The sequence below is a fragment of the Neolamprologus brichardi genome, chromosome 4, assembly GCF_056152115.1.
Source record: "Neolamprologus brichardi isolate AB-2024 chromosome 4, ASM5615211v1, whole genome shotgun sequence".
In the NCBI taxonomy this organism is placed as follows: domain Eukaryota; kingdom Metazoa; phylum Chordata; class Actinopteri; order Cichliformes; family Cichlidae; genus Neolamprologus; species Neolamprologus brichardi.
Window position 1 is genome coordinate 11,810,792 of NC_142107.1, and position 24,587 is coordinate 11,835,378.

Below are 24,587 nucleotides of genomic sequence, written 5' to 3' on the forward strand. Positions count from 1 at the left end.
TATGATCTTAAAATCTTACCTCGAATTTTCAGGTTATTTCAAAATTTGAGTTACATTTCACAATATTTCAGTTCACATATCTCAATAACTTCAGGTTATCAGTTTAAAACTTACTTTAAAAGTTACACATCTCATAATTTCATCATCTCTCAAAATTTCAGGTTACACATTTCAAAATGTCAATGTCCAACTAAGTTTGAAATGTCAAAGTGATCATTTGAATTTACCTGAAACCTTGACTTAAGGAGGGCACCCCCCCAAAAAACAAACAAATTCTTCAGTGGCCCAAACAAGCTTCCACACGCAACTGATGAAAATCTAATGGATCGTTTTATTTATTTATTTTTTAATATAGAGAAATGATTGAGCAAATAAAAATCAGCCCAGCTGCTGAACACATACGAATTTCCCCCATGCAGAAAGATTCAAGGCAGAGTCTGTGGCACACAGGTTTATTTAACAATATGGTATATAAGTACGAAATGAGCCATTTGAACCAATTTGTACAGTGATTTCATTTCTTTTCTGCATATTTACAGTACTGTCCACCTGCATGATTTACATTAGAGAATAGTTCATCATCAATTCAAGTTTAATGCGAGAGAAAATGATGCACAAAACTCTCTGAACACAAATTAGCAGTCAAACAAGATAATTTCCCACCACAGGCGAAAGAGGTTTAGGACTTAATGAGAATTTCTTTAGACTGAAGGAGAGACAAAGCAATCTTTGAACATCTGCAAGACAAACACTGGGCCCAGGCCAGTAAAAAGAACATTCCTGCACCTGTGAACATGAACAAGAGTCATCGCAGGTTTACCTTCAACCTGCAAATTGTGTTTGGGTGTGTGCAATAGTTCCTAGATCTATACAAATACGTTAATCTCCTTTAGACTCTGCAAACAGGAAAGAAATTAAGGCTTTCCTAAAGGCAGTCCTTTTTGAAAAATGGCATATTAGAATAAATTAGCCAGGAACAGAGAAACTGAGCAAGAGGTGAAGCCTGGCAAAAACAATTCCCACACAAATAATTTTACAGTCTTCTTTACACAAATACAATATTAATTTGCAAACGTACAAAATAAAAAATAATAAAATGAAATTTTTTTTTTTAGAGAAGGTTTTTTTAAAAAGTCAATACCAGAGCATAACAAATGAAAAACAAATTAAAACACAAAGACCAGGGCAAAATCTTGCAAGGCTGGTCTGAACCAAAAATATATTCATTGTGTCTTTGTTGTTTCTTCAACAGCAATTATTAAATCACTCTGTGTACTTGAAAAAAGTAGTCCTTGGTTCACAGTCCGTAGGCCTCGTAAGACTCATTTATTTTGTGATTTCTTTTAGCTTTTTACATCAGCAAATAGAAAAATGTTGCAGCTGAAAACAGAACAAGGCCTTTCTTCTGTCTCAAAATGCTACAATCCTTCAACAAATTTCTCTAGTGTGTCTCCCGTCGTGTCACCCACCATACCCATGTCACTACTCAACCCCCCTCGGTTTGGTGTGTTAAGCTGCGGGAGCATGGCGCTCTGCTCTGGTGTTCCCATGTGACCCTGCTCCATGGGCCCTGACATGGGACCTCCTAAGCTGGGATGGGGAGAGCTGGAGTGGAGTGCGCCATGCTGAGGTGATGGCTGGGGTTGTATCCGAGGGGAGGGACTGGAATGAGGGGCCTGCTGCGAAGGTGGGCGGGGCGATTGCACTGGGGCTGGAGAGCGTACCTGGCTTCCCAGGGTGTTTGCCATTGTCTGGCCAGGTAGGTGAGCTCCTGCCTGGGCTTGGCCTTGGAGCATGTGAGGCTGTGGACTCATCGAGTTGGCCTGTGCCGAAGAGCCCATCTGCTGCTTCATCATCTGATGCTGTTGCTGCTGAAGCATGCGTTGCTGGAAGTTCTGCTGTCCATCCATTCCCATCCCAGGTTGGCCCATTTGAGATGTGGGAGGGAGCGGTCCCATAGGCCCCCCACCTCCTTGCATAGCCATGTGCTGCTGCTGCTGCATACGGATATAGCTTCCTGGTCCCGGCTGCTGTTGGGGGAACTGCCCATGGGCTGGAGGCAAACCTCCCTGCTGCTGCTGCTGCTGTTGTTGCTGCAGCTGCTGCTGCTGTTGCTGCTGCAGTTGCTGTTGTTGCTGCAGCTGCTGTTGTTGCTGCAGCTGCTGTTGCTGTTGCTGTTGCAGCAGCAGCTGCTGCTGTTGCAACTGCTGCTGCCTAAGAATTTGCTGTCTGCGGAACATTTGATTTCCGTTTGGTACCATCTGGCCTTGGGTGCCCATGGATGGCATTCCCTGGGGTCCCACCTGCTGAGGAGGCTGCTGTTGAGGTGCCATCCCTGGCCTTTGCACCTGGTTTGCCATGCCCACCATTGTGTGCATTCCTGGCTGGGATCCTAGCATGGCCTGGGGGTTCTGCTGTTGGCCCTGCTGCTGTTGCTGTGGTTGGTTGGCTTGGTATTTTGCCGTCCTCTGTTTAATGAAGGCGGCCATGAGGTGGGGGTTAGACTTGAGGATGCTCAGGACCTGCTGTTGCTGCTGTGGGGAGCTGGGTGACTTCAGGGTGTCCAATAGCTCCCGCAGGGCACTTGGAGCAATGTTACCCGGCATACCTCGGGGCATGTTTTGTCGCTGTGGTGTCATGCCCTGCTGTGAGGAGCCCTGTGCAGGCATGACCCCAGACATCTGGTGACCTTGCTGGGGCATCATGGGCCTCTGCATGGGCTGACCTTGCTGGGGCATTGGGTTTCCCTGAGGCTGCTGAGGGGGCATGGGGCCTTGTTGAGGAGGAACCTGTGGCTGATGACCCTGGGGATTCTGCATCCCCGGACCCCACTGGCCCTGCTGCATCACCTGGGGCCCGCGTGGCCCCTGCATCATCTGCATTTGGCTTGGCATGGGCCCCATCATGCGTGGGTGGTTCATTGGCATCCCATTCATTGCATAATTCTGCTGCTTCTGCTGCTGCTGCTGCTGCTGCGGCTGCTTTGACTTAGCTAACATCTCGATCTGTCTGGCCACCTTCAGGGCTTCCATCAATGACTCCTGCGGTTGCTGCTGCTGGCGAGGCTGTGGAGGCTGCTGTTGGTGCGGCATGTTGGGCATGGGTGACTGCTGCTGATGGAGAGGGGATGACTGAGGCCCCGGTTTACCTTGCGGCACTGGTGTTGGAGGCTGACTGCTGCGGCCGTTGCTGGGAAAGCCTTGGGACATATTGGTGGGGTTTGGTGGTTGCTGTTGTTGGGGCTGGTTGGACATGGGTTGGGGAGTCTGGGGTGTATTAGGCTGCTGCACAGAATTTGGAGTGTCTGGGGCATTTAAGGTAGGTGGAGATGGCATAGGCATACCCCTTCCAGCCATGGTGGCCATTCTGCGACGCATCATTTGAGCCTGCTGAAGCCTGTGCTGCAGCTGCTGTTGTCGAAGTTTGTGTTTGATGTTGAGACAGAAGGGCACGGGACACTTGTTCTCCTGACAGTGCTTGGCATGATAGCAACATAAAGCGATGAGCTGCTTGCACACAGGACAGCCACCATTGGTCTTGCGCTTGCAACCTTTGGTGTGCTGAACCACCCTCTTCATCTTCTGGCAGGACGGCAAAGAGCAGTTGGCATTGCGGCACTGGCAGGCGTGCACCAGGGACTGGATACAGCGCTGGATACTAAGGCGTCGACTCTCCTGAGGGCTCTTGGAGGCCTCTCCACCTTGACCATTGCTGTCATCATCTAAGCCCAGACCCCACTTCACCATTTGGTGCTCATGGCCTTTAGTGTGGTAGCAGTTAATGCATAGGTCATAGTCCTGATGAGAGGGGAGAAAGACGACATTAAACTTAGTTAAAAATGTAAACTCAGTGTTAATTCAAAACCGATGCAGATGTTGCTTTTAAAACACGGTCAATGATCACAACTGTATCTTACCTCACAAACTGTGCAGTGCCAGCGAGTCTCGACATGGTGCTTGCACTCATTGCAAGTGTACACAAAGCGGTCCTGGCCTTGGTTGTGCAGCTCCACCAGCATGCACATTGTGCTCCATTTACACCTTCTCAGTGAGCTGAACTCCCAGTGCTTGTCCCTGGCCAAGGTCAGAAACGCATCACGTCCGTCCATCAGGTCACAAGTCAGCAGAGGGTCAGGGTCCATGATGGGTGGCAAGGTGTTAATGACTGGCCCAGCATGGAGGTGGATAACAAAAAATACCTGGTGGCAGGAGAGGAAGCAACACTGTTAGCTATAGGCATTGCTGAAGTGTAGTGCAACATGACAAATTCCTTAACTCTTGTGTGGAAGAAAATTTTCATGTGGAATTCAATTATCCTCAGGAAGCAGCACAGTAAGAGAGACGCTGCTCTGTACTTATAACTTCACACACAACAATCTACCAGCTTTGTCTGAATTTTTTCCCCAAGCTTTAAAAGAAGAGTCAAGTCACTGAAATGTTACATGAAATGAAATTTTATTCATTTAGGACAGACAAAAAAAATTAAAAATCTGTTATAGTTGCTAGGGTTTCCCACCTCCTTATGTTTCTCCATTGTGGCATAGAGCTTCTGGGACAGATCATTGGCTACATTTGGCATTCCAGGCTTTTTCTTATTGGCTCGACTGACGCTGCTCTTGTTTTTGTTGGTTTTCTTGTTATTCTTCTTTTTGGCATTCTTGCTGTCAGCTTGGGCTCCCTTGTAAAAAGACACGCATGGACATTTAGAGAAGTTGAGATTGCACAACAGGCAAGATGAAATTATGCAATTAAGCAGAGTGGTTTATACAGTGCCAGAAAGCCAAAAGCATTTATATAATGGGTACTTGAGAATGATACAATCTGGGGCGAGACAAAGGACTTAAAACACTGGGCTGTTGATTCTGGGATCAGAAGAGGCTTTCTTTCATTAATAAAAAATATTCTGAATCCACGTATCCATCAAACTCACCTCTGTTGTCTCAGAGGAGGCTGTGTTCTCCTCCTTTTTCCTTTCTTCCTCTTCCTGCTCCAGCTCCTTGATGCTCTCCTCCAGTACATTAGGCCAAAAGTCACCCTCAAAGTACGGCAGCTCGTAGGCACTGGTCAGCCTGTCTTCTGTTGCCTGCTTGAAAATGTCCTGAACACAGACACACAAAGGCTCTTATCAGGGAATCGGGCAACAAGAGCTTCTAACTGGGACAAGTTGGAAGTTGAATTTATGAAAAATAATGGGGGGGGGGGGTTCCCAAAATTGTCAAGTCTTTATAATAAGACAAAGCGAGCCCCTTTATGCTGAACACTGTAGCTGGTAAATAAATGCTAATTCACTGATAATCCAGTGTAAATGTGCCCATCAGCCACTCCAGAATCTTACAAGATAATCATATTTATATTCCTAAAGCAAACTACGTTAGTTCAGCTGAACAGCGTGGTAACCGCCTGCCGCCAACACCAGACTTCAAAATGTTAATTATAGCTGGGAATGTCTTGAGAAACATAACATGCACAGGTGGTTACAAAGTTATTTTTACTGGTATAATTTTCTGACCTTGTAATCATGTATGATTCTTTCAGCAAAAGCCTTGTCCAGCATTTTTCGGTACCACTCTTGAAGCCTTTTGGGCTTGGGGATCTTCTGGTCCGGAGGGTGGCAGTGGAAAATATAGTCATCTCCTTCGCTGGGTGGGCAGGCCCAAATGTGACCCGTCACATACCTGGTCAGGAATTAAGTTATGACTCACTTAGCACTTAGAAGAATTAAACATGCATCAATACATGACTGAAAGGAGTTAAAATGCAACACTGCGTAACGTTACTTTTTACCCACCCAAGTTTTTTCACATACTCCAGGTATCCTATTAAGATCTCATGGTATACTGCAGTCCTTAGTAAACGCGGTCTGAAGAAGTGAATACTGTCGAGGTATGATATGTAAACTCGTCTGAAAAAGAGATACAGAATATGTGATGTGAGAATAATGCACACAAACTAAAAGGAAACTTAGAGCAATGCCTCTAACATTTTGCTCTTGTGTTACCTGGTATTTGGAAAGGGGCACTCTGAGCCGTACTCCTGGACGTGCATTCCAAAGAAACAAACGTCCACCCCGTCTATTTCCTCAAATGCAAAAAGTGCTTTGGTTCTGTAGGGGAAGCTTTCCATCATCTCACCTGAGTCTACAAACCTGTGGAAAAAGAGAAGGTGTAAGCAACAGCAGCAATGGACAGATCGAATACACCTCAACGTATAGTCAGGGTGCTCTTAGAGCTTCTGGCAGAGGCATGTCAACAGCATCCTTGGGGAAGCTGGGGTCATGTAGTCTGAATGAACCGTGCACCACACCTCCATTGCTGACGCAGATGTACAGAACTGTGGTTATAAAGTTGTTGGTGCCTGACGCAGTATCCGCCCACGATGGCTTCTGGCAGAAGATGGACATAAGTGAAGGGAGTTCTCAATCAAAAGGGAGGGATTCTTTCGAGATTGGTTAACTTGTGCAACTCTGAAAGCAGCTGACTGGTACTGGCAGAAGACAGCGTTCTTAGCCGCCAACTACGCCAACTCGAGTGTGGGAGGGGTTTGGTACATAGAGCCATGGAACAAGATTCCCATAAGTCTTGAAGAAAATCTAGCAACCTCAAGTCAGATAACTCGGGAGGTGAAAGCAGTTCTCTGACCACACTGTAGGCCGTGGGGAGCCAGAGGTATGTTTCAACTTCAACAGGAAATCACACTTTTTAACTTCCCTTCCCCTATGGAGAAAAGTCCACCTCCATTCACAGGAGTAATGTGGTTTTCAACTTGCTTGCAGAGCACTGAGCCAGCTCTGTGCCCTCTATGATGATAGATGAAGGTGTGTGGGGTATTGCCCCCAACTACTCTACAGATACTTTTGCTGACTTGAAGAAGCAATTCAACTGTGCTCATGATTATGGGTCATTGGGTTCATCTTTCTCATTACTGGCAATAAGGTAGGCTTGTTTTCCACCAGGGCTGCCCTTTGTCTCCGATTCTGTTCTCTACTATTATGAACAGAATTTCTAGGTGTAGCCAAATGGCACAGGGTGTCATGTTCATTGGTCTTAACATGTCTCTGCTGGCTTCACTCTGCTATGGGCTACAGCTCCCAGTGGGGATGTTTGCAGCACATTACAAACTGGCATGGATTAGCGCCTCCAAGTCGGATGCCGTGGTTCCCACCCGGCAAAGGATGGATTTTCCACTCCAGGTTGGTAACAAGTGCCTGCCTCAAGCAAAGGAGGGCAAATATCTCAAAGATTTGTGTATGAGTGAGGGAAGAGTGGAGTGGGAGACTGAGAAATAAGCACAGCATCTACAGTAATGTAAATGCTGTTTAAAGGTAAGCACAAAGGCAAAGCTTTCACTTTACTGGTGAATCTATAATTAAACTAGATTCACTCATAGTTATTGCCAATAGGTGATCTACAATCACCTATTGGCAATAACTATGAGTAGTGATAGGAAGTGGCGGAAATTAGCCTCCTTTGAAGAGTGACAAGGCTGAGGTCATTTTGGTGTGGAGGAATAAAGGCTCTACTCAAGCCCAATGGAAGCAGTTGAGATGGTTGAAACATCTGGCTAGGATGCCTCCTGAGTATCACCTAGATGAGATGCTTCGGGTATGTCCAACTGTAAAAAGACACCATGACAAACCCAGCACATGCTGTAGGGATTATTTCTCTCAGCTAGCTTGAGAGGCCCAGACAGCTCAGACCTGGACAGGCATGCATTACTGAATGGATGGATATGAGAGCATTTAAAAGACAGACTCAAGTCATTTGTGAAAAGAAGAAGAAAAAAAAAAGTAAATCAATTTTCATAAGATTAAATATAACTCTTTTCCGGAACCAATTCCCTTTCCACAGTCAGATCTTTGATATGAAAGTATGAACATGGAGATTTCTGTTTATATCTGAACAAATTGCATTATGTATCTACATTGTGACGTTGCACAAGGCATCAAATAGACAGGCAAATGGACTAGTTAGTCATATATAGAGCTTTTCTACTATACTTGAGCATCCAAGTAGTAGAAGACATCTCATGCAGCCATTCACACAAACACACACTTTTTTTCTATGTCTGAGTGCTTTCTATCCAACATCCACACTCCAATGAACACACTGACAGCAACTCTGGCTTCAGTATCTTGGCCAAGGCTACTTTGGCATGCAGAATGGAGCAGCCAACCAGCAACCTCCGATTGGTAGATGACATGCTCTACCTCCTGAGCCAAGGCTATTCAACAATGCGCTGTGACCAGCACATTTTCCTAAAAGTAGCACATCACTGGCACAGTGCATTCAGCAAACGATCCAGGTTATTGCTCATAAAATGAAAAATGTGCCTTTGGTGATCAATTATGTGATTGTTGTATCTAAATTTGATTAAATCCTGATCAATAGTCCAGCTGGAGTGATGAGTCCCTATAAAACGACCTTTGGGATATTTGGGTAATAACCCAAAATAGTGATAATTTTGATGTTTGCTGTCATCATGCCATGGTGTCCAAGTTTGATTAAATTCTGACCAATACTGTAGGAGAAACAAGCTCTTCGGTCCTTCTACTCTATGAGCTGCAAAATACAAAAACTGTTCTCGAGGCATTATGCAGTTCAGTTTCTAGCTGAGATAAATGTGGAATCAGCCGCGTGATTGAAAAGATTGAAAACACAATGCTATTGAAGATTTATCAGATGCTTTTATGCATCTGGACCCGCCAAAGGAAAAATAAATTAAAAATAAGCGCTGTAAAGCAGGTGTGACACTTACCTAGACTTCATGCCAGGCTTAACCTCCACAGTTTTGTCAGAGCTGGCGACCACTCGCACAAACACCTCACCAGCTTCAGGGTGGTTCTGCCTTTTCAAGTACTTATTAACTCTGTCTTCAATGTATGAACCCAACCTTGTGGATTGCAACCCTTAACGAACACACAAAGACATGTTTTAAACACTGATATTCTTTGTCAGAAGTTGATGTTTTACTTGTATATGTAACTTACTCTTGGCTGAAAACTTGTTTTCCTTTCTGGCTTTACCAGACTTCTTCAGACAGTTGTCACAGATAAAACTGAAACGAGAAAAATCTAATTATTTTTAGTGTCAACTAACAAATATAAATTCTATGACGGTCAAACATTTCTTATATGTGCTTGAAGATATTTGTCTAGCGTAGCAGTCAAGCTATACTCACCCTGATGGCCAAATGACGTCGTAGTGCAGCACACAGATCTGATGCATCTTTCGTCCACAGTCTTTACATTCAACAAACCTACGATGACAAAAACGTGCTTTTTCTTTCTGTTTGGTAAAAAGCAGCAAAGAAGCAACACTGCAGTCACACACATCAAATTGAAGCTGTCTAGAGAATACTCACGGCTCAGGGTCCAACGTGTCATTTTTCTTCTTTTCAAACTGATCTTTAGATATCATCCTGCACAAAAAGAGAGATCTTCATGTTAAATCTGTGACTATTTATTCCCTTCCAGAGAACAAGAGCCAGAAAGCAAATGGTTCCACGATGATCACAGGGTGATATTCAGACATCCGGGGACCAAGGAACTTACGTCTGTGGCTGTGACGGGTCGTCTCCCAGGGTCACACTGTTGCCCTGGATCTCATTGAAGCACTTCTCACAGTAGTGATACCTGTCGGCAATAAGGCCATATTTGGGTGAACTGCAGCCAGCACACACAGTAGCAGCACAGGCAAACCGGCGTACGGGTGGCAGAATGCAGAGTGAACGGAGCACACAGCAACAACCGAGGACAGAGCATGGGCAGCGGACAGACGGAAGGACACACACACGGGCAGAGGTACATGGTTAGTCAAAATGGTCATGATTCAGCCACTCTCATTCAAAGTGGAACAGAAATGTGGGGAAACATGCTCAGATGCTATGTTAAGGACATTAAATGATTGTCGTCAACAACAAATTTGTGTTCAACATCGTCATCTAACATGCATGCTGCAAAATCAAAACGGTAAAGAAATTTACACTGAAATCATTTATGAGAAGCAACATGCATTAAGAGTTGATGAATGGATGATCATGTCAGGAGAGACAGAAGTGATGATGCAAAAACAATTGTGCCGGTTCCTTTAAGCAGAAACAACATGACTAAATTCCCTTTAACAACAGTGTCCAAGTCTTTAATTCTAATTTGGGAAATCTTGAGGCATTTAGCATTGATTATCTATAACTAAAGTGTGTTCCATTGGACTAATGTTAAGCTGCAATAACAGATTCTGAACAGAAGGGGGTGCTTTGGAGCTCATTTCCTAGAACAAAATTAAAGGGATAGATGTGAGGGATGGACCCATCATGCACGTTTTGCTTGTCCGAATTATATGACTCACTCAACTCAAACTGTGGTGCAATACTCTGTCTGTGAGAATTATGTCCTTAGAGCAGGGGTGTCAAACATAAGGCCCAGGGACCAGCATTGGCCAGGTAAAAACTCAAACCCTGCCCACAGATTGGCTTCGGTGAAATGCAAAAGAGGCATAAATTTGGGACTTTTAAACTTGTATTAGACTTGTATTTTAATAGGTATTACAGCTTTTCCTGCTGATGAAGACCTCCCCATGGCCATGTATAACTAAATGACAGCAATTGATCAGGCAGATTTTTTTTTTTTTTTTTTTTTTTTTGAGGGGGGGGGGGGTTACAAAACAACAACAATAAATATTGGAATCGTACTTTTTTGAGTATCTAAGGGATTCAATGTGAAGTTAAACTTCCACACAAGGAGAAAAAGGGCAGTTTTATTAGTCTGGACCACTTAAGATCAAAGTGGGCTGTAAGTGGCGCACAATGTAAAATGATTTTTTTTCCACATTCCTGGGTTATAGTTTTGCAGAATGGTGAATGTGAAGTGGGATCTTTAGTCATGCTGTACTTTTGAGGGTTTAACTTCACACCCACTTTGTATAATTAATTCTTCACCTCTTTACCCATGCCAATCCCTTCAGCAGAGAAAGCATGCACCTTTACCTGTTCTGGTAGCTGTAGTAGGTGCTATCCCTCGAGATGGTGCACAACTGTTTGCCATAGCAACACAGTGTCTGCGGTGAGAACTCAAACTGCAGGGTGGGAAAAAAAAACCCAAAACATTAAGGTACACGTAAATGTGACAATCAGCTTTCATCTGAAGTCAACAGCCAAATAAAGACTAAACTAAGGGTAAGTGACTTTTATCAGTAAGCAGAATGGTGTGCTGCCCTAAGTAGCTTGTGTTGACTATCCAGGATGTGCCATTTTACCTTCCTGCCACAGCAGTAGCCCAGACCCTGCATGACAGGATCGATTTCTGCTTCAAACACTTCTGCCAGTTTGGTGCAGTACTTGTAGACTCGGGATGTTTTACGATTGTACAGCCACGCGTTGTTGAACATGAGCCACACATCTTCCACGTACTGCCACGGTTCCTGGTACTGACCCGTGTCCAGCTTGCGCTTGATGGTGGATAAGTCAATGGGATTCTTTACTATGTCAAAGTAGTCCTACAGGAAAAGAAGCAGAGAAGTAATTCCAGGATTGAGCAAATGACCCATAACAATTCGAAGCTTTGACTAAAGGCACATCATTGAGTATACTTACAGGGATACCCAACAGCATTGGATCTACAGGTTGTCTAAAAGGCAGGGACTCTGGGTCTTGCTTGTAGAGGGCTTCAAGTGTTGGCATTAGGGCTTGCCTCAGTTCCTCTGGCTTGAAAACTAGAGAAGACAAGAATAATCCCATGAGGAAAAACACATAAACAGCATACCTATGTCTAAAAATAAAATAATTGTGACATTCCTTAACTAAATGGACTCAATGGTGTGCAGCTCAATGGGGTTGGCTGTAGCTCAGGTGGCAGAGCGGATCAGCCACTAACCAGAAGGTCGGTGGTTCGATCCCAGGTTGCTCCAGGGCAAGATACTAACCCCATGTTGCTCTCCGATGCATCCATCGGAGTGTGATGTGTATGAATGTTAGATACTTAGCACTTAAGCTTTGAGTGCTTGGACAGAGTAGAAAAAGCGCTATATAAGAACCAGTCCATTTACCATTTACAAATTAACTGCCTGGTGATGCAGGCATAAAATTGTGTCTTGTTCAATAGATTTTAACTCCAGACTTAGTTTAAATACTTAAATAACACACATACACACAAAATACCCATAAAACATTTGACTTCATGTTAAAATGTCTGAAAGGCAAATGCTGTTCTTTTTTTAAAAACGCTGCCAGTAGATAAAGCTGTTGATAAAAATTGACAAAAGGGACGAATACAAAAAAATATAAGGAATCGCACTGATATCACGATTAGGTGTCAATGATTACAGCCTTCTTGGGAAGTGACAAGTGGAACCTGCCTCTGACATCCAGGGCCCGGTTCTCTTTATGCTTTTGAAGTGTTTGCTGTCATCATGCCAGGAATTTAAAAAGCCTTCAGAAAATAGTCTCTAGATACTTTTAAGTCTGGCAAAGGATTAAAAAGATGTACAAATAAATAAATTGCTCCACCATAAGGAAAATTATCTACAAGTGGCTAAGGCTTCAAACAACTAGTTACTTTATCTGTTAAATTAAAACAGCAGATCATTGGAATTCCACTATAAGAACCAGATTGCATCAGCCATTAGTGATCACATACATTTAACATGTACAGGAGACATGCCAGAAAATTCTTTGTTGTCCTATTAAAGCATTAAATCAAAACTACAGTCTGCCAGTGAATACAAAAGAAAGGGCTTTTGACAAGAACATGCTCTGGACAAACAAATACAACACAAAAGCAGTCGTTAGGCTCTGACCAAAAATGGCTTTTCAGAGGAAGCGTCTTAGACCACCTGTTAAGTATGATGGAAGAAAATCCTGTGGTTTGAGGCCAGCGACCTGCCTCCGGGGCTGGGCAGCTCACAGCTCAACTATTTTTGTGAAAGATAGGCTATTTCCTTTGAAATGTTGTGGAGTGGTTTTAAATAGTCTATGCAAAACAACCCTCAACAATAGAACATTTACAGCTAGCCAACATGTAGCTTTTCACCTGTCTGATGAGACTTGTGGACAATCACGCAAAACTCTTGCACAAAGACAGTTATGCTAAAAGGGTCTAAACAAGATTTTGAGGCCAAGAGTGTTCTTCCTATATACACAGAAAAGCATCCATTGATATTTTAGTGAAAGTGTTGTGAGTGAGTGAAAAGGCCATTTTCCTTGTGCTGCTGTTTAAGTGTAACACCTTTAACTTGAGCACTCTACCAAGAAAGAGCAAGCATTTGGGTGTTCAAGCATGCTGAAAAATACCAAAAAACAATTTCCTATGTCTATTTTTTTTACACCTTTATCTAAATATAGAAACATTACTTTTTTTGCGGCTCTGAGCGGTGGTCGTTGACGTGCTGTTGGCCCCACTTTCCTCCTCTTCTTTGGGTTCTGTCTTCACTTCTGGCTTCTTTTCCTCAGTTTCCATTGGTTCCTGCTTTGGTTCTGCTGCATCTGGCTCCTCTTTCTTCACCACTGGGGGTTTGGTTTCTTCCTCCTGCTTATATATGAACACAATGATTGTTAACCATCTATCCAACACTGATAAGGCAGCAAACCATCAAGCACTTGACACCCATGGAAGCATAATGCCTTAGATTAAGTTACTGAAATCCCACAAGACAGATTTACTGACAGAACTGGTTTATTTGTGGTGGAGAAAGTTTGCACATACCTCCATTTTTACATCATTCTGCGTCTTCAGAGAACTGCTGTCGTCTTCTTCATCTTTTACTTCACTTTTGGCTTCAGTGCTGCTCATGTCAGGCAGGGCCTGCTGGGAACTCAGTTCAGCCACAGAGCCTGGGGTAGGCACTCTGTTATCTATGCTTGCTGCTGTTTGATGGGACAACTTAAAGCAGAAACAGAAACTGTTTAGTGCTGCCAGTTTTTAAAAAATAATTCTGATTTATAAGAAAAAAAACTTTTTCCCCTCCTGCGATTAAAATATTGACAGCTAAATTTTATTAAATAAAATCTGAAATATTGTTTGGTTAAAACACCTGGATGGTGCTTTAAAGGAAAGTGAAAAAGGCATAAGCAATTCAAGAGCTGTGGTAGCTTTTCAGGGAAAAACTAGTATCTCACCGGCGTGCTGGGGTGCTGTGCCTGCACAGAGGTGGGCTGCTGCATCTGGCTGGAGGGCTCAGGTTGGGGCTGCAGGGGTGTGAGAGGGTGAGAAGGGTCAGGTGGTGTCCCCAAGGCTGAGGGGGGACGAGGGAGGCCACTAGGTATGTGGGTTGGGGTGGAGGAGGGCCCACCCGTAGACACGGGAGTGGAGGGCTGTGGAAGCATCTGGGAGTGGGTGGGAGTATGGTGTGGCTGTGGCTGCGGTGGTGGTGGCGGCGGCTGCTGCTGGGTGGCAGAGGCACTGGGTGGAGGGGTGGTACCCAGGGCAGGCTGAGCTGTAGGGCCGCAGGGCAGCTGAGAGCCAATGGAGCTCAGTGCATTCAGAGGGAGGTTAGAGTTTTGTGGCTGTTGGAACAAAGGTGTGCGCACTATTAGAATAACACTACCAACCATTTACAAAGCGTGTGACACCAAAGTCACACACAAAAGATTATATATTTAAAAAGAAACAAGCAATGTGCAATAAAAAGACTAGGAGAATTAAGAAAAAACCTCAGCATCTTTCTCACCTGCGTGACACTAGCCTGTGACATGGCAGGTCCCAAACCTATATTCACATTCATCGCTCCACCCGCACTTACAGGAAACTGGCCCTGTTGCAGGAACTGGCCTTGGTTGGCTGGCTGAGATACCATGTTATTAGCATGACTACCCATAATTCCTTGAGTCTGAGGCATCCTTGACGGAGACATTCCCATCTGTAAAGTCAAAGAGATCAAATAGATAAATCAAAACAACAGACAACACCTATTATGAAGGTGTCTGCCAGGTAAAATAATTTGTTTCTAAAGGAAATGTTACTAACATGCAAGCTACCACAAGGGCATCCTGCTATTTTTCTGAAGGTCCTGTGGTGTAAACTTAACAGCCTCTGCTGACTCAAAGAAGAATACAGACGCAAACTACACCTGGGACGGCTGTAAGCCCAGGCCTGGGCAGTAGTTTCAGTACAGATTATTCATTAGCAGCTGGTTCATAAATGAATCAAGATCTGTGTGAACTACAGGAAACACATTTCGTATTGATGCTTCCGTGTGACAATAGTAACAGAGCATTAACTAAATATACAGTTAAAGACTCGTGTATTTCACGGTCAAGAAGAGGGAAAAGAAATTTAAGGGAGCAAGCAAGTGAGCTCAGAGAAAAATAACTGCTTTAAGGCAAGAGAAAATGGAAAGAAAAACACACAAAAAAACAAAAACAAAGGAGTGTATCTAACCGCTGGCATGGAGTTCATGTTCATCTGCTGTGGATGGTTCCTGGGGGAGGGAGTCCTTGCTCCCATGGGTGCCTGAGGCATCTGTGTATTCTGCACTGTCATTGGGTTAAACTGATTCATTCCTGTGGGGACAAGTACATATCTTGTTAAGATCCTTGGGAATTAATATAATTTAATAATGCATAACCAAATGGGATATGAGGGAGACTTAACCAGATCAATTTGATATCCCGTATCAGAGCAATTTAACAGGTATGGACGAATTAAACAAATAAAAGTGGCATTCAACAGACAAACCACTAGAGCATGTTAGAAATAAAAGATGCAAATTCAAGTGCTACCCTCCCCCCCCCAAAAAAACAAAACAAAAACCAGAAGATGAACACATACCTTGTGGTATGCGGGGCATCATCTGATTTTGCATGTTAGGCATCTGTGTAGGTCCATCTGAGAAGACAGGAGAAGTCGAGGTTCTTTTAAAAGATGCTTTCAGATAAAAACAGAAATTTTGTGAAACATTAAAGTAATTATAACATAAGGTATTTAGGTACTGTCAACTTAGGACAGTCAACGGCTGATTAAGAATTTAAGTTACTAACTAGGAGGTCGAATGGCTTGTCCTGGGCCCATGGGGTTGGGCTGAGGCTGCTGTGGCCCAGCTGGTCCCATGCTAGGCTGATTCTGAAGCCGGGAGCGCCTTTTCTCCTCCAGTTCCTTTTGTATCTTGTAAATTTTTTCTGCCAGGAAGTGGTAGTACTCATCCTAGTGAGGAGGCAAAAAAAAAAAAAAGGGGGGGGGAAAATATATTTTAAAAATTATTTTATCTCAGTCGCCAAGGATAGCTGCACAAAGAGCTTTAAAGATATTCAAAAAGGATGAAGGTGGAATAGTGTGAAGATGCTTTATCAAGTTACCCTGCTGTTAGCCGACTCATACATGTCACCCTCAACCTTGCGTGCATAAGCCACCAGGTTCTCCATGCGTCGGTCCTTCAGTGCTGCTGGGTCTGGGGTTGGGAATATGGCTTGTACTCTGATGAAAAAAATGAAATAAAATAAGCAAATATAACCTGTTGTACCATATGAGAACTCATCTATCTACAAACACAGCTGTTTTATTGTTGCACTTACAGTTTATGCACCAAATGGGTGCGCAGGTCCTGAGTAACATGTTCATGCCAGGCCTTCCTTAGCCCTGTGGCAGACAGAGGGGTGGCAGCGGGGAGGTTTCCCATGCCTCCTACTACTGACCCATCTGGCATCAGCTGACTGTACGACGGACGCAATTTGAACATAATTTGTAAATAACATTGAAAAATTATCTTCTTTAAAATAAAAAAAATTACCGAAGAGACTGAGAACACATATTTATGACTGACTTGAGAGGCATAAATTTATTTTGGGAAGGGCAGTACAGTAGACCTCGTTTCAAGTGATGCAGAAGGAATGAAAAGTCTTACCTGCTAAGCGCAGACAACGAGGAATCAGAGTGCATGCCAGTCTGGTTTGAGGAGGGGGTACCCATGCTTCCTGCCATCTGATTCATCTGATTAGAGCCTGGTAAACACACAGAAGAATTTATGAAAAACTGGCACAGAAGCAACTATACACAAACTTCTAAACTGGCATTTCGTTTTATTCCATACCTAACGGGTTCATATTTCGCATCTGCTGGTGCTGGGGGCCCTGTGGGTTTTGCTGAGATGGACCCTGGCCCTGCACCTGAGCAGGAGACTGGTTCCCATATGGCAGGCCCAGGGCTTCATAGGCCCTCTGCATGGAGCTGGGGTCAATTTGTGTTGCAGCGCTGCTGATGGCTGTTGCACTGGGCTGGCCAGGTCCAACTGTATTCATGGCATTTTGTAGACTGGCTCCAGATGAACTTAGCGTAGCTGTAGGGAGAAAACAGGATAAGTGGTTTTGCATTATAAATATTAACATTAAAGAATTAACTCAAGTAATAGCCTGCAATAACTGAGGAGTAAATGCGGCTTCAGGTGTTCTTTTATGCTTCTATGCTCTCCTGTATTAATAATGTCAGCCTATAAATTGCTAGAAAAAAATAAGATTAGTATATGACTATAACAATTTTAAACATAAAAATGAAAAACGCGTTTTTTTTAATGTGAAAATTTTAAAAAAGATTCCCTACAAATAGTCTTTTTGGGACTTTGACATCCCTGTGCTGCTCCCTGCTGTGTTGATAGCTGACAGGGAGCATGCTGCCTCTGTGGGGGATTTAAATCTGTCATAGGGCTTTTTAACCAATTAGAGAGCATGCTGTCCCAAGAACCTGCCCCCAGTGTTAAAAGCGCCACTGAGCCCCTCCCCTGGGTGTCACATTACAGGCCCAGTATTTCTAGAGGAATCCTCTCGCAGCTCGAGCCCTCACAGTCTGCGAGCCAGCAGAGAAGTGGCAGTGAAACACAACCTGCAGGTGGCACCACTTTATACCACAAACATGAGAGGCTTATCCCAGAGTAATGACTGCTTTACTGAAAAGTTACCTGCATTTCAGATATCTTCTTTATAATCCATGTGGGGGTTTTTCATATGGGTTTAATGAATAATTAAGATTAAAATTATGGAGCTGCTGAAGTTACTTACGCTGCTGATTCCTTTTGTCACTTGCATTTTTCAAAGGCAGGCACACCGGACAGTCGTGCCGCGTACAGTTCTTCCAGTGGGAAATGATCTGTCTGGATGATGCACAGTGTGCAACTGGAGAAAAATAAAGCACAAATAGGAAAAATCAAGTGAGGTGATGGTGACAGTTAATTCAGGAGTATCTGGCAAAAATCACAAGACTATCAAACCCCAATATCTACACACTACAGTGAAGAACAGGTGCTGGTTAAATGGAGAAAAAAATAGGATAATATTTATAAAATTTATATTTATATATAAAATGTCAAATTTCCAAGTCTATAACTCTTGGATGCCCTCATCACTACCAACAACTGTCAGAGCTACTGACTAACAGACACGGACCAAACTGTAGGAGAAACTTGTTTGTAACTTAAGATTCAACTTTTGTTGGGTAATGTCAATCACTGAGGCTTGGTTAATGAAACAATTGGACTGTCTCCATTTAAACAATAAATCAAAAAGTGACACAATAGTCATCCTCAGCATTTTATTTTAAAGCCACATTTTAAAATTTAAAGTCAGTAATTTCTTCATAATGCCTTTCAAAAAGGCAAATTTCATGGATATTTTTTGTTTTTTGAAATTTCACTCAAAACTATTGTGGTGATGGTATATGTGTGAGTCTGAAGAAACAGGTGTTTATTGTCATTTGGATGAAACTTGCAAGACATCGACGCCCGGTGCCATTTTATTTAGATGCTAAATGAAATGGCATCAGGCCCACATCACAGGCTCTAATTATGGCTGCAAACACATGGCACAGTAAACCCATCTGTTAGAAGCGGAATCTCGTTTTTATAAGATTATTAGCAGCAATTAGCAGATAAAATACCAAATTAGAAGAACACGGTCACATAAAAGCTCATATGGGTAGATCCAAGGCTTCTCTTTATTTATTTTTTAATTCAGTCTCTAAAAACTCATCACTTTCACTCACCGTGGCAGGCTTTGCCAGCCTGGCAGTGGGTCATATGGTTGAGTACGTTCTTCATGGTGCGGCAGTGGGGCAGGGTGCAGGTCCTCACCTCCCCGTTGGCCTGCTCCCGCCGCTGGCACTTGTGTGCATGCAGCAGCAGGACCAGCTGCTGCTGAATGAGTTTTCGCTTCTCAGGGTCGGCCGTTGGGCCTGCGGACACACCACCGGGAGCAGGAACCATTGATGCTACCTGTTGCGGCATCTGTGATAAACACACAATACGCATACAAGTTAGTGATGGATACGCACAGAGGTGCAAACCAGACACAGATGTGAAACCCCGGGAGGCAAAAAATTAATGTGGATATATGAATGATCATATTGTTATTATCATATCATATTGAAAAATATTGTTCCCCTGACTGAAGCTATGCATATTTTTTTGGCCTTAGATTTAAGTCTTTATCATAGGTATGAAACCCCACAACGTGATCTACGTGGTAACCTGATGTGCACCTCCCTGGAAATGCAACTACACATAATGTCATTGCAGCCCAGTATGCATTTCTGGCTACTTTTTAATTGCAGGGTTTTTTTTACATTTGTCAGTACAAGAACAACAACTTTCACCTCAATATGATAAATAATCATCACAGTCTCAATATATAATGGGGGAAATTTTATCCCCGGCTGAATTTATAAGTTTGTTCACTTAGAAAAAACTGAACAGCCTCCAGTTTTAATGGAGAGAAAGGGGATATTAACGGGGGGAAAAAATCCAGAAAAACACATTGCATAAAACCTAGAAATGTGCATCTGCTGGTGCTGGGGGCCCTGTGGGTTTTGCTGAGATGAATTGAGTGAAATAAGTATTTGATCCTTTACAATCAGTCATTTGCAGATACCCTGATTGCAACTTGAGTGTATGAAACGCAGATTTTGACAGAATCGTTTTTTCCAATCTATCGCCTGCACCCCCACGGACAAGGCCAAAGAGTGTCAAAGAATGTCAGAGACAAGACTGTCGACCTACACAAGGCTGCAATGAGCTGCAAGACCCATCAAGAAGCAGCTTGGTGAGATTAATCAGAAATGGAAGAAAAATAAATCTTCGTACTCGTTAAGGAGCTCCATGCAAGATCTTGCCTCATGGATTGAGGATGATGATGAGAAAATATGGTGGATCAGCCCAAAATTACAGAGAAGCTTGTCAATCATCTAAAGGCAGTTGGAACCACAGTCACCAAGCATTACACCATTAGCAACACACTATGCTGTAATCAATCAAACTGTAATCAGCACCTTCAAAGACAACCTGCTCAAGAAGGCACATGTACAAGCCCGTGTTAAATTTGCTAGCTTGACCTGTCATGTTTGAAGGAAGAGAAATGCTAAGTATGACCCAATGAACACATCTCCACAGTCAGGGATGAAGGTGGAAACATTGTGCTTTGAGGCTGTGTTTCTGCTAAGTTTACAGGACAACTTTACCACACTGAGGGGCCAATGAGTGGGGCATATACCATAAAATCTTTACTGAGAAGCTTCCCACAGCCAGAAGACTGAAGATTGTAACCTTAGAAGACCCATTCACGACCAATGACCCAAAGGATACTGCCAAGGCAAAAAGGAGGGGCTAAAGAAGAAGAACATTCCCCTCCTGAGATGTGTCCAAACCTGGTGACCAACTACAAGAACATGCAGTGGCCTAGCCAGTCTCCAGAGCTCAATCTTACAGAAAATCTGTGGAGGCAGCTGACGCTTTGAGTTGCCAAGCAGCAGCTAAGAAACCTAAAGGATTTAGAAAGTTTCTGTAAAGAAGAGTGGACCAAAATCACTCTTGAGATGTGTCCAACTACAAAAACATCTTCCCAATGTGTTTGCCAGCAAGGGTTTTCCCACATTGTCCAAATTTTGCTTGGCGATCAAATACTCACTGACTGCAAACAAAATTATAACTTGTGTGTCATATTTTTTTGGACTTTGATTGATATTCTTTCTCGATTTAAAATAAAAACTACCTAAAATTAGAGACATTTATTTCTAATAAGTGAGCAAAGCTACAAATTCAGCAGGGGATCAAATAATTATTGCCCCCACTGTAAGGAATCACAGATATTAGCAAATTCCTGGAAGGAGACGACAAAATGTTGGAATGACGACGAGGGAAAATGCAAAACAGTGACAAAACTTTAGGGACAAATATGTCTGCCTCTGCTTACATATTTCCGTCGCAGACATTAGCGTGTTCAGAGAGAACCAGACGGACAGAGAGAGAGAAAGTGAAACAATTTCCCATTTCCAGCATTAACCACACACACACAAAAAAATTTACTGACCATGTGGGGACAGAACGGTTAAAACAATAAGTCATCTGCCGGGGTCTATTCTTTTCAGTTTTTCCCCCCACTGATATAATTCCTCCAACTTTAATCTGTTTTTACACACGTAAAAACTAGCGCACCCATCTCCCCACCACACTGCAAACCCTCCTCATACACATACTCTCTTTCACCAACAAATACACAAGAGTTAACCTACCATCTCTGCTAGTGCACAGCTACATTAAACTCCAACTAAAAAAACAAACAAAAAAAACAAAAAACAAAGAAATGCCCTGTCTGTTTTCTCTTGTTTGTAAGTGAATGATCACTGTAGCTCGTACCCACATCTACACTCAACTGGAAGAGTGCCGTTGCGCTGATATGAACATGTGTGCGGGCACATGTGCTCCCACACACCATCGCATATGTCAGTCATGTATGTCACGTATAACATTGCATTAACAGCAAAGACAACATACAGTGTAATCACAGGAAAAAGTGGTAACGACTGTTAATGTTAAATGGATACTCAGATAAGTGAAACATTATACACAAGTGGATTAAAAAAAAAAAGTCCATCAAAATAACATTAAAACTAGAGTTGTATCCAAACTGTTAGAGCTGGCATTCGCTACATCAAAACAACTCAACTTCAACGGGCCAATTAATAGTCTCAAGCTAATTAAGGTTATTAAAATGCTACAGAAGATTTACTTTAAGGCATGCTGTGAGTGGAAAATTCAACACCCAATGCTTTTTTCAGTCTTTAATGCCTCCAAAGTTAAAGCAAAAGTCATCCTTTCTTTCTCAAGTCTTCACTAAATTTGGACAACAGTTGATTTATTTCCAACACTAAATACTTTAAAGAAAACAAATTTTGTTCCATCCTCCATCCCCGACCTCACACACTACCATGCCAACACTGCCAAAAATCTTATAAGACTGTAAGATCTACAAAGATGTTTAAAAACAAAGAACCCTCCAAATACCATTTCAAACAGTTTAACCTCTTATCCTGGTTGCTGTCCACTTATGGTCAGTAATAAGGGTTGACTAACATACATTGCTCAATGAGAACAAGCTTATGCTACTGTGCCATCACGCTGGAAGCATGAAATAAACTTCCTGTTGTGTTTCTCTCCCTCTCTTACCAGTGGCAGTAGTGAGAGCTCCATCTATGAAGTCGACGGTGGATAGCACCAAGTTAGAAGAGGTGCGCTTTAAACCCTTTGGATGTATCTTTTTAAAAGGCAACAGCGAAGCCCGGAGACTTCCTGTGACTAAACTTTGTGTATGTCAACACCATGAACCAAGTGCAAAGCAGTGCAGAAGACAGTGGTGAACATGAAATGCTCAATAACCATAAGTGCAACGAAATGCATTGTAAGGCAGACCACGCGGTTTATCAAACACCGTTTTTACTGTCCCTGCTTGACATCTGTTTGATGATCAACAACAGACAGCTGTGGTTGACCAGTCAAAAGCAACAGCTCTACTAGGACTGAGTCACTTTCCCTGTAAGTACGCTGAAACAGACTTGCTGAAGTTAAGCTCCTGGTGCTCATCTCCACAACAGGAAGATGACAGTGGAAAAAAAGCTGAAACCAGGCCAACAGGTACAAGTTCAGGAAGGGCTCAGTAAGTTGTGTCAGAGTAAAAAAGCTAAAATAAGAATTTAATGTGTAGCAGCAAGGACAGAAACTAACTTTAAACTAAAGCCTGGGACGTTTACCCTCGTTTATTATTTTTTTAAACAACGGACGGACACTCACCATGTTTGGCACACTCCCAGCTCCCTTCAAATCAGCAGGGAACTGAGGAAGGTTGCTGGAAATCGCTGTCTTGTTCTGCAGTTGTTGGGCGTTGACCCCCGCTGCCCCCATCTGTTGCACCCCAGGCTGGCCATACTGCTGGCTAAATGGAGCTCCTGGCATCGGCATCTACAGTGAGTAACAGGATTCAGACTAGTTAGAAGACCTATCGTGCAGCATGCCCTCATAGTGTCTGTGAAGGTTCTCAGTCATCCAGGTCATCGTAGTCAAAGGAGCTTGCAAAGAAAAGCGTCTGGACTTCTTTAAGTTACTTGAAGACGTTTCACCTCTCATCCGAGAAGCTTCTTCAGTTCTAAGGATGCCCTCATAGTGGACAGCTCCTTTACCTCTCCACTCACTTGTGTCTCATTGCAAATGGGACAGACTGTAACATACACTGCAAATCCAATGAAGGTCAACAGGAGCCCAAGAAGAGTTTTCCTACTGGGCACCGTAGGAGGTTAATCTGATAACGAACACACAGAACAAATTCAAGCACTCTCTTTTCAAGAAAAGGAGCATTGCTGCTGCCGCTTGTTATAAGTTTCCGTTGTTGTTTTTGTTTATGTTGAAAGCGCAGGTAAAAAAAACAAATCCTTCAAAGTCTACAAAGTGATGGTCTTCTCATCAGTGTTTCCCAGTCAAGAAAAGTCTCATTAAAGGATAATTCCAGTTTAATTCAACCTTCATGTGTTTGGCTTTATGACTCTACTCCACATGTTTCACTTCCACTGTGGGGAGACACAGGGAAACGGGGAATGACACAAAAAAAGCTGTAAATGCTGTTGTGTGAAGGAGCTAGCATGGGCTCCATGCAGTTTTTCAAACCAGCAGATTTTTATACGAATCATTTGTCCTCCGTCTGACTGAAGGTAAACAGAAATTAGCTGCCTTGCATGAAAACTCGCAATCCGAACTAATCACTGACACACACAGTTCAGCATTTCCTCTTGGTTAAACCCCTTCCCCCACCAGTGATTACTCCACATACCACTATGTGGACAATCAGTCATTTGATTTTAAAAGGTTGGCCATATTTATTTGCGCCATCGTCCACAGAAAATGATCCCAAACAAAAGGAAGATGGATGAAGAGACCGAAAGACATCAGAACCGTCCTGCTTTCCCAGCCAACGAAGGAAACTTTTGGTGAGACGTGTTGGCAGCAGACTTGGAAAATCCTGACGTGTCCATAAGTTATAGTACTCTAACTACAACTAATGAATCTGCAGCTTCGATTAACACTGCCGCCCAGAGAACGTGTTTTGTAGAAAACAAGTGAAAGTAGAACTGATTAAAATGACAATTTAATGTGTCACCTGCAAGAACAAAAGCATGTGGTTACAAATACTCTTCAGTATCTATGTTACCAAAGTTGTGTGCGTATTGGAAAATTAGCTCAAGGTACATAACACCTGTTTATTAGCCAGCAAGTGTGACATCTTCTTAAAAGAGTGTTCCAGGAGCTTATTTCAATTTCTTAAAATAACATATTTCCTTTTTTTTTTTGGATAAAATTTCAG

The 24,587-nt window shown here is 43.1% G+C and overlaps 1 protein-coding gene across 4 annotated transcripts in view; it reads right to left on the reverse strand.

Moving 5' to 3' along the window:
• Nucleotides 1–436: 436 nt before the first annotated feature.
• crebbpb (CREB binding lysine acetyltransferase b) overlaps nt 437–24,587 on the reverse strand; it is a 42,205-nt gene continuing 18,054 nt past the window's right edge. Inside the window, exons 3-31 of one of the 4 annotated variants that reach the window (XM_006791440.3) lie at nt 23,027–23,194; nt 18,952–19,192; nt 17,973–18,086; nt 17,012–17,257; nt 16,826–16,922; nt 16,497–16,634; nt 16,281–16,398; nt 15,966–16,128; nt 15,757–15,813; nt 15,367–15,488; nt 14,657–14,845; nt 14,106–14,492; nt 13,693–13,869; nt 13,341–13,515; nt 11,586–11,704; nt 11,249–11,488; nt 10,980–11,068; nt 9,550–9,630; nt 9,360–9,416; nt 9,177–9,254; nt 8,986–9,053; nt 8,754–8,904; nt 5,998–6,144; nt 5,788–5,901; nt 5,509–5,674; nt 4,930–5,097; nt 4,516–4,677; nt 3,917–4,198; nt 437–3,797 (exon numbers count right to left, since the gene is read on the reverse strand). In XM_006791440.3, the coding sequence (XP_006791503.2) occupies nt 1,419–3,797; nt 3,917–4,198; nt 4,516–4,677; nt 4,930–5,097; nt 5,509–5,674; nt 5,788–5,901; nt 5,998–6,144; nt 8,754–8,904; nt 8,986–9,053; nt 9,177–9,254; nt 9,360–9,416; nt 9,550–9,630; nt 10,980–11,068; nt 11,249–11,488; nt 11,586–11,704; nt 13,341–13,515; nt 13,693–13,869; nt 14,106–14,492; nt 14,657–14,845; nt 15,367–15,488; nt 15,757–15,813; nt 15,966–16,128; nt 16,281–16,398; nt 16,497–16,634; nt 16,826–16,922; nt 17,012–17,257; nt 17,973–18,086; nt 18,952–19,192; nt 23,027–23,194 (6,693 nt within the window). In that variant the 3' untranslated portion in view covers nt 437–1,418. Of the gene's footprint in view, nt 3,798–3,916; nt 4,199–4,515; nt 4,678–4,929; nt 5,098–5,508; nt 5,675–5,787; nt 5,902–5,997; nt 6,145–8,753; nt 8,905–8,985; nt 9,054–9,176; nt 9,255–9,359; nt 9,417–9,549; nt 9,661–10,979; nt 11,069–11,248; nt 11,489–11,585; nt 11,705–13,340; nt 13,519–13,692; nt 13,870–14,105; nt 14,493–14,656; nt 14,846–15,366; nt 15,489–15,756; nt 15,814–15,965; nt 16,129–16,280; nt 16,399–16,496; nt 16,635–16,825; nt 16,923–17,011; nt 17,258–17,972; nt 18,087–18,951; nt 19,193–23,026; nt 23,195–24,587 lie in introns of all 4 variants that reach the window. The other 3 variants (XM_087839812.1, XM_006791439.3, XM_087839811.1) reach the window with 3 other exon arrangements.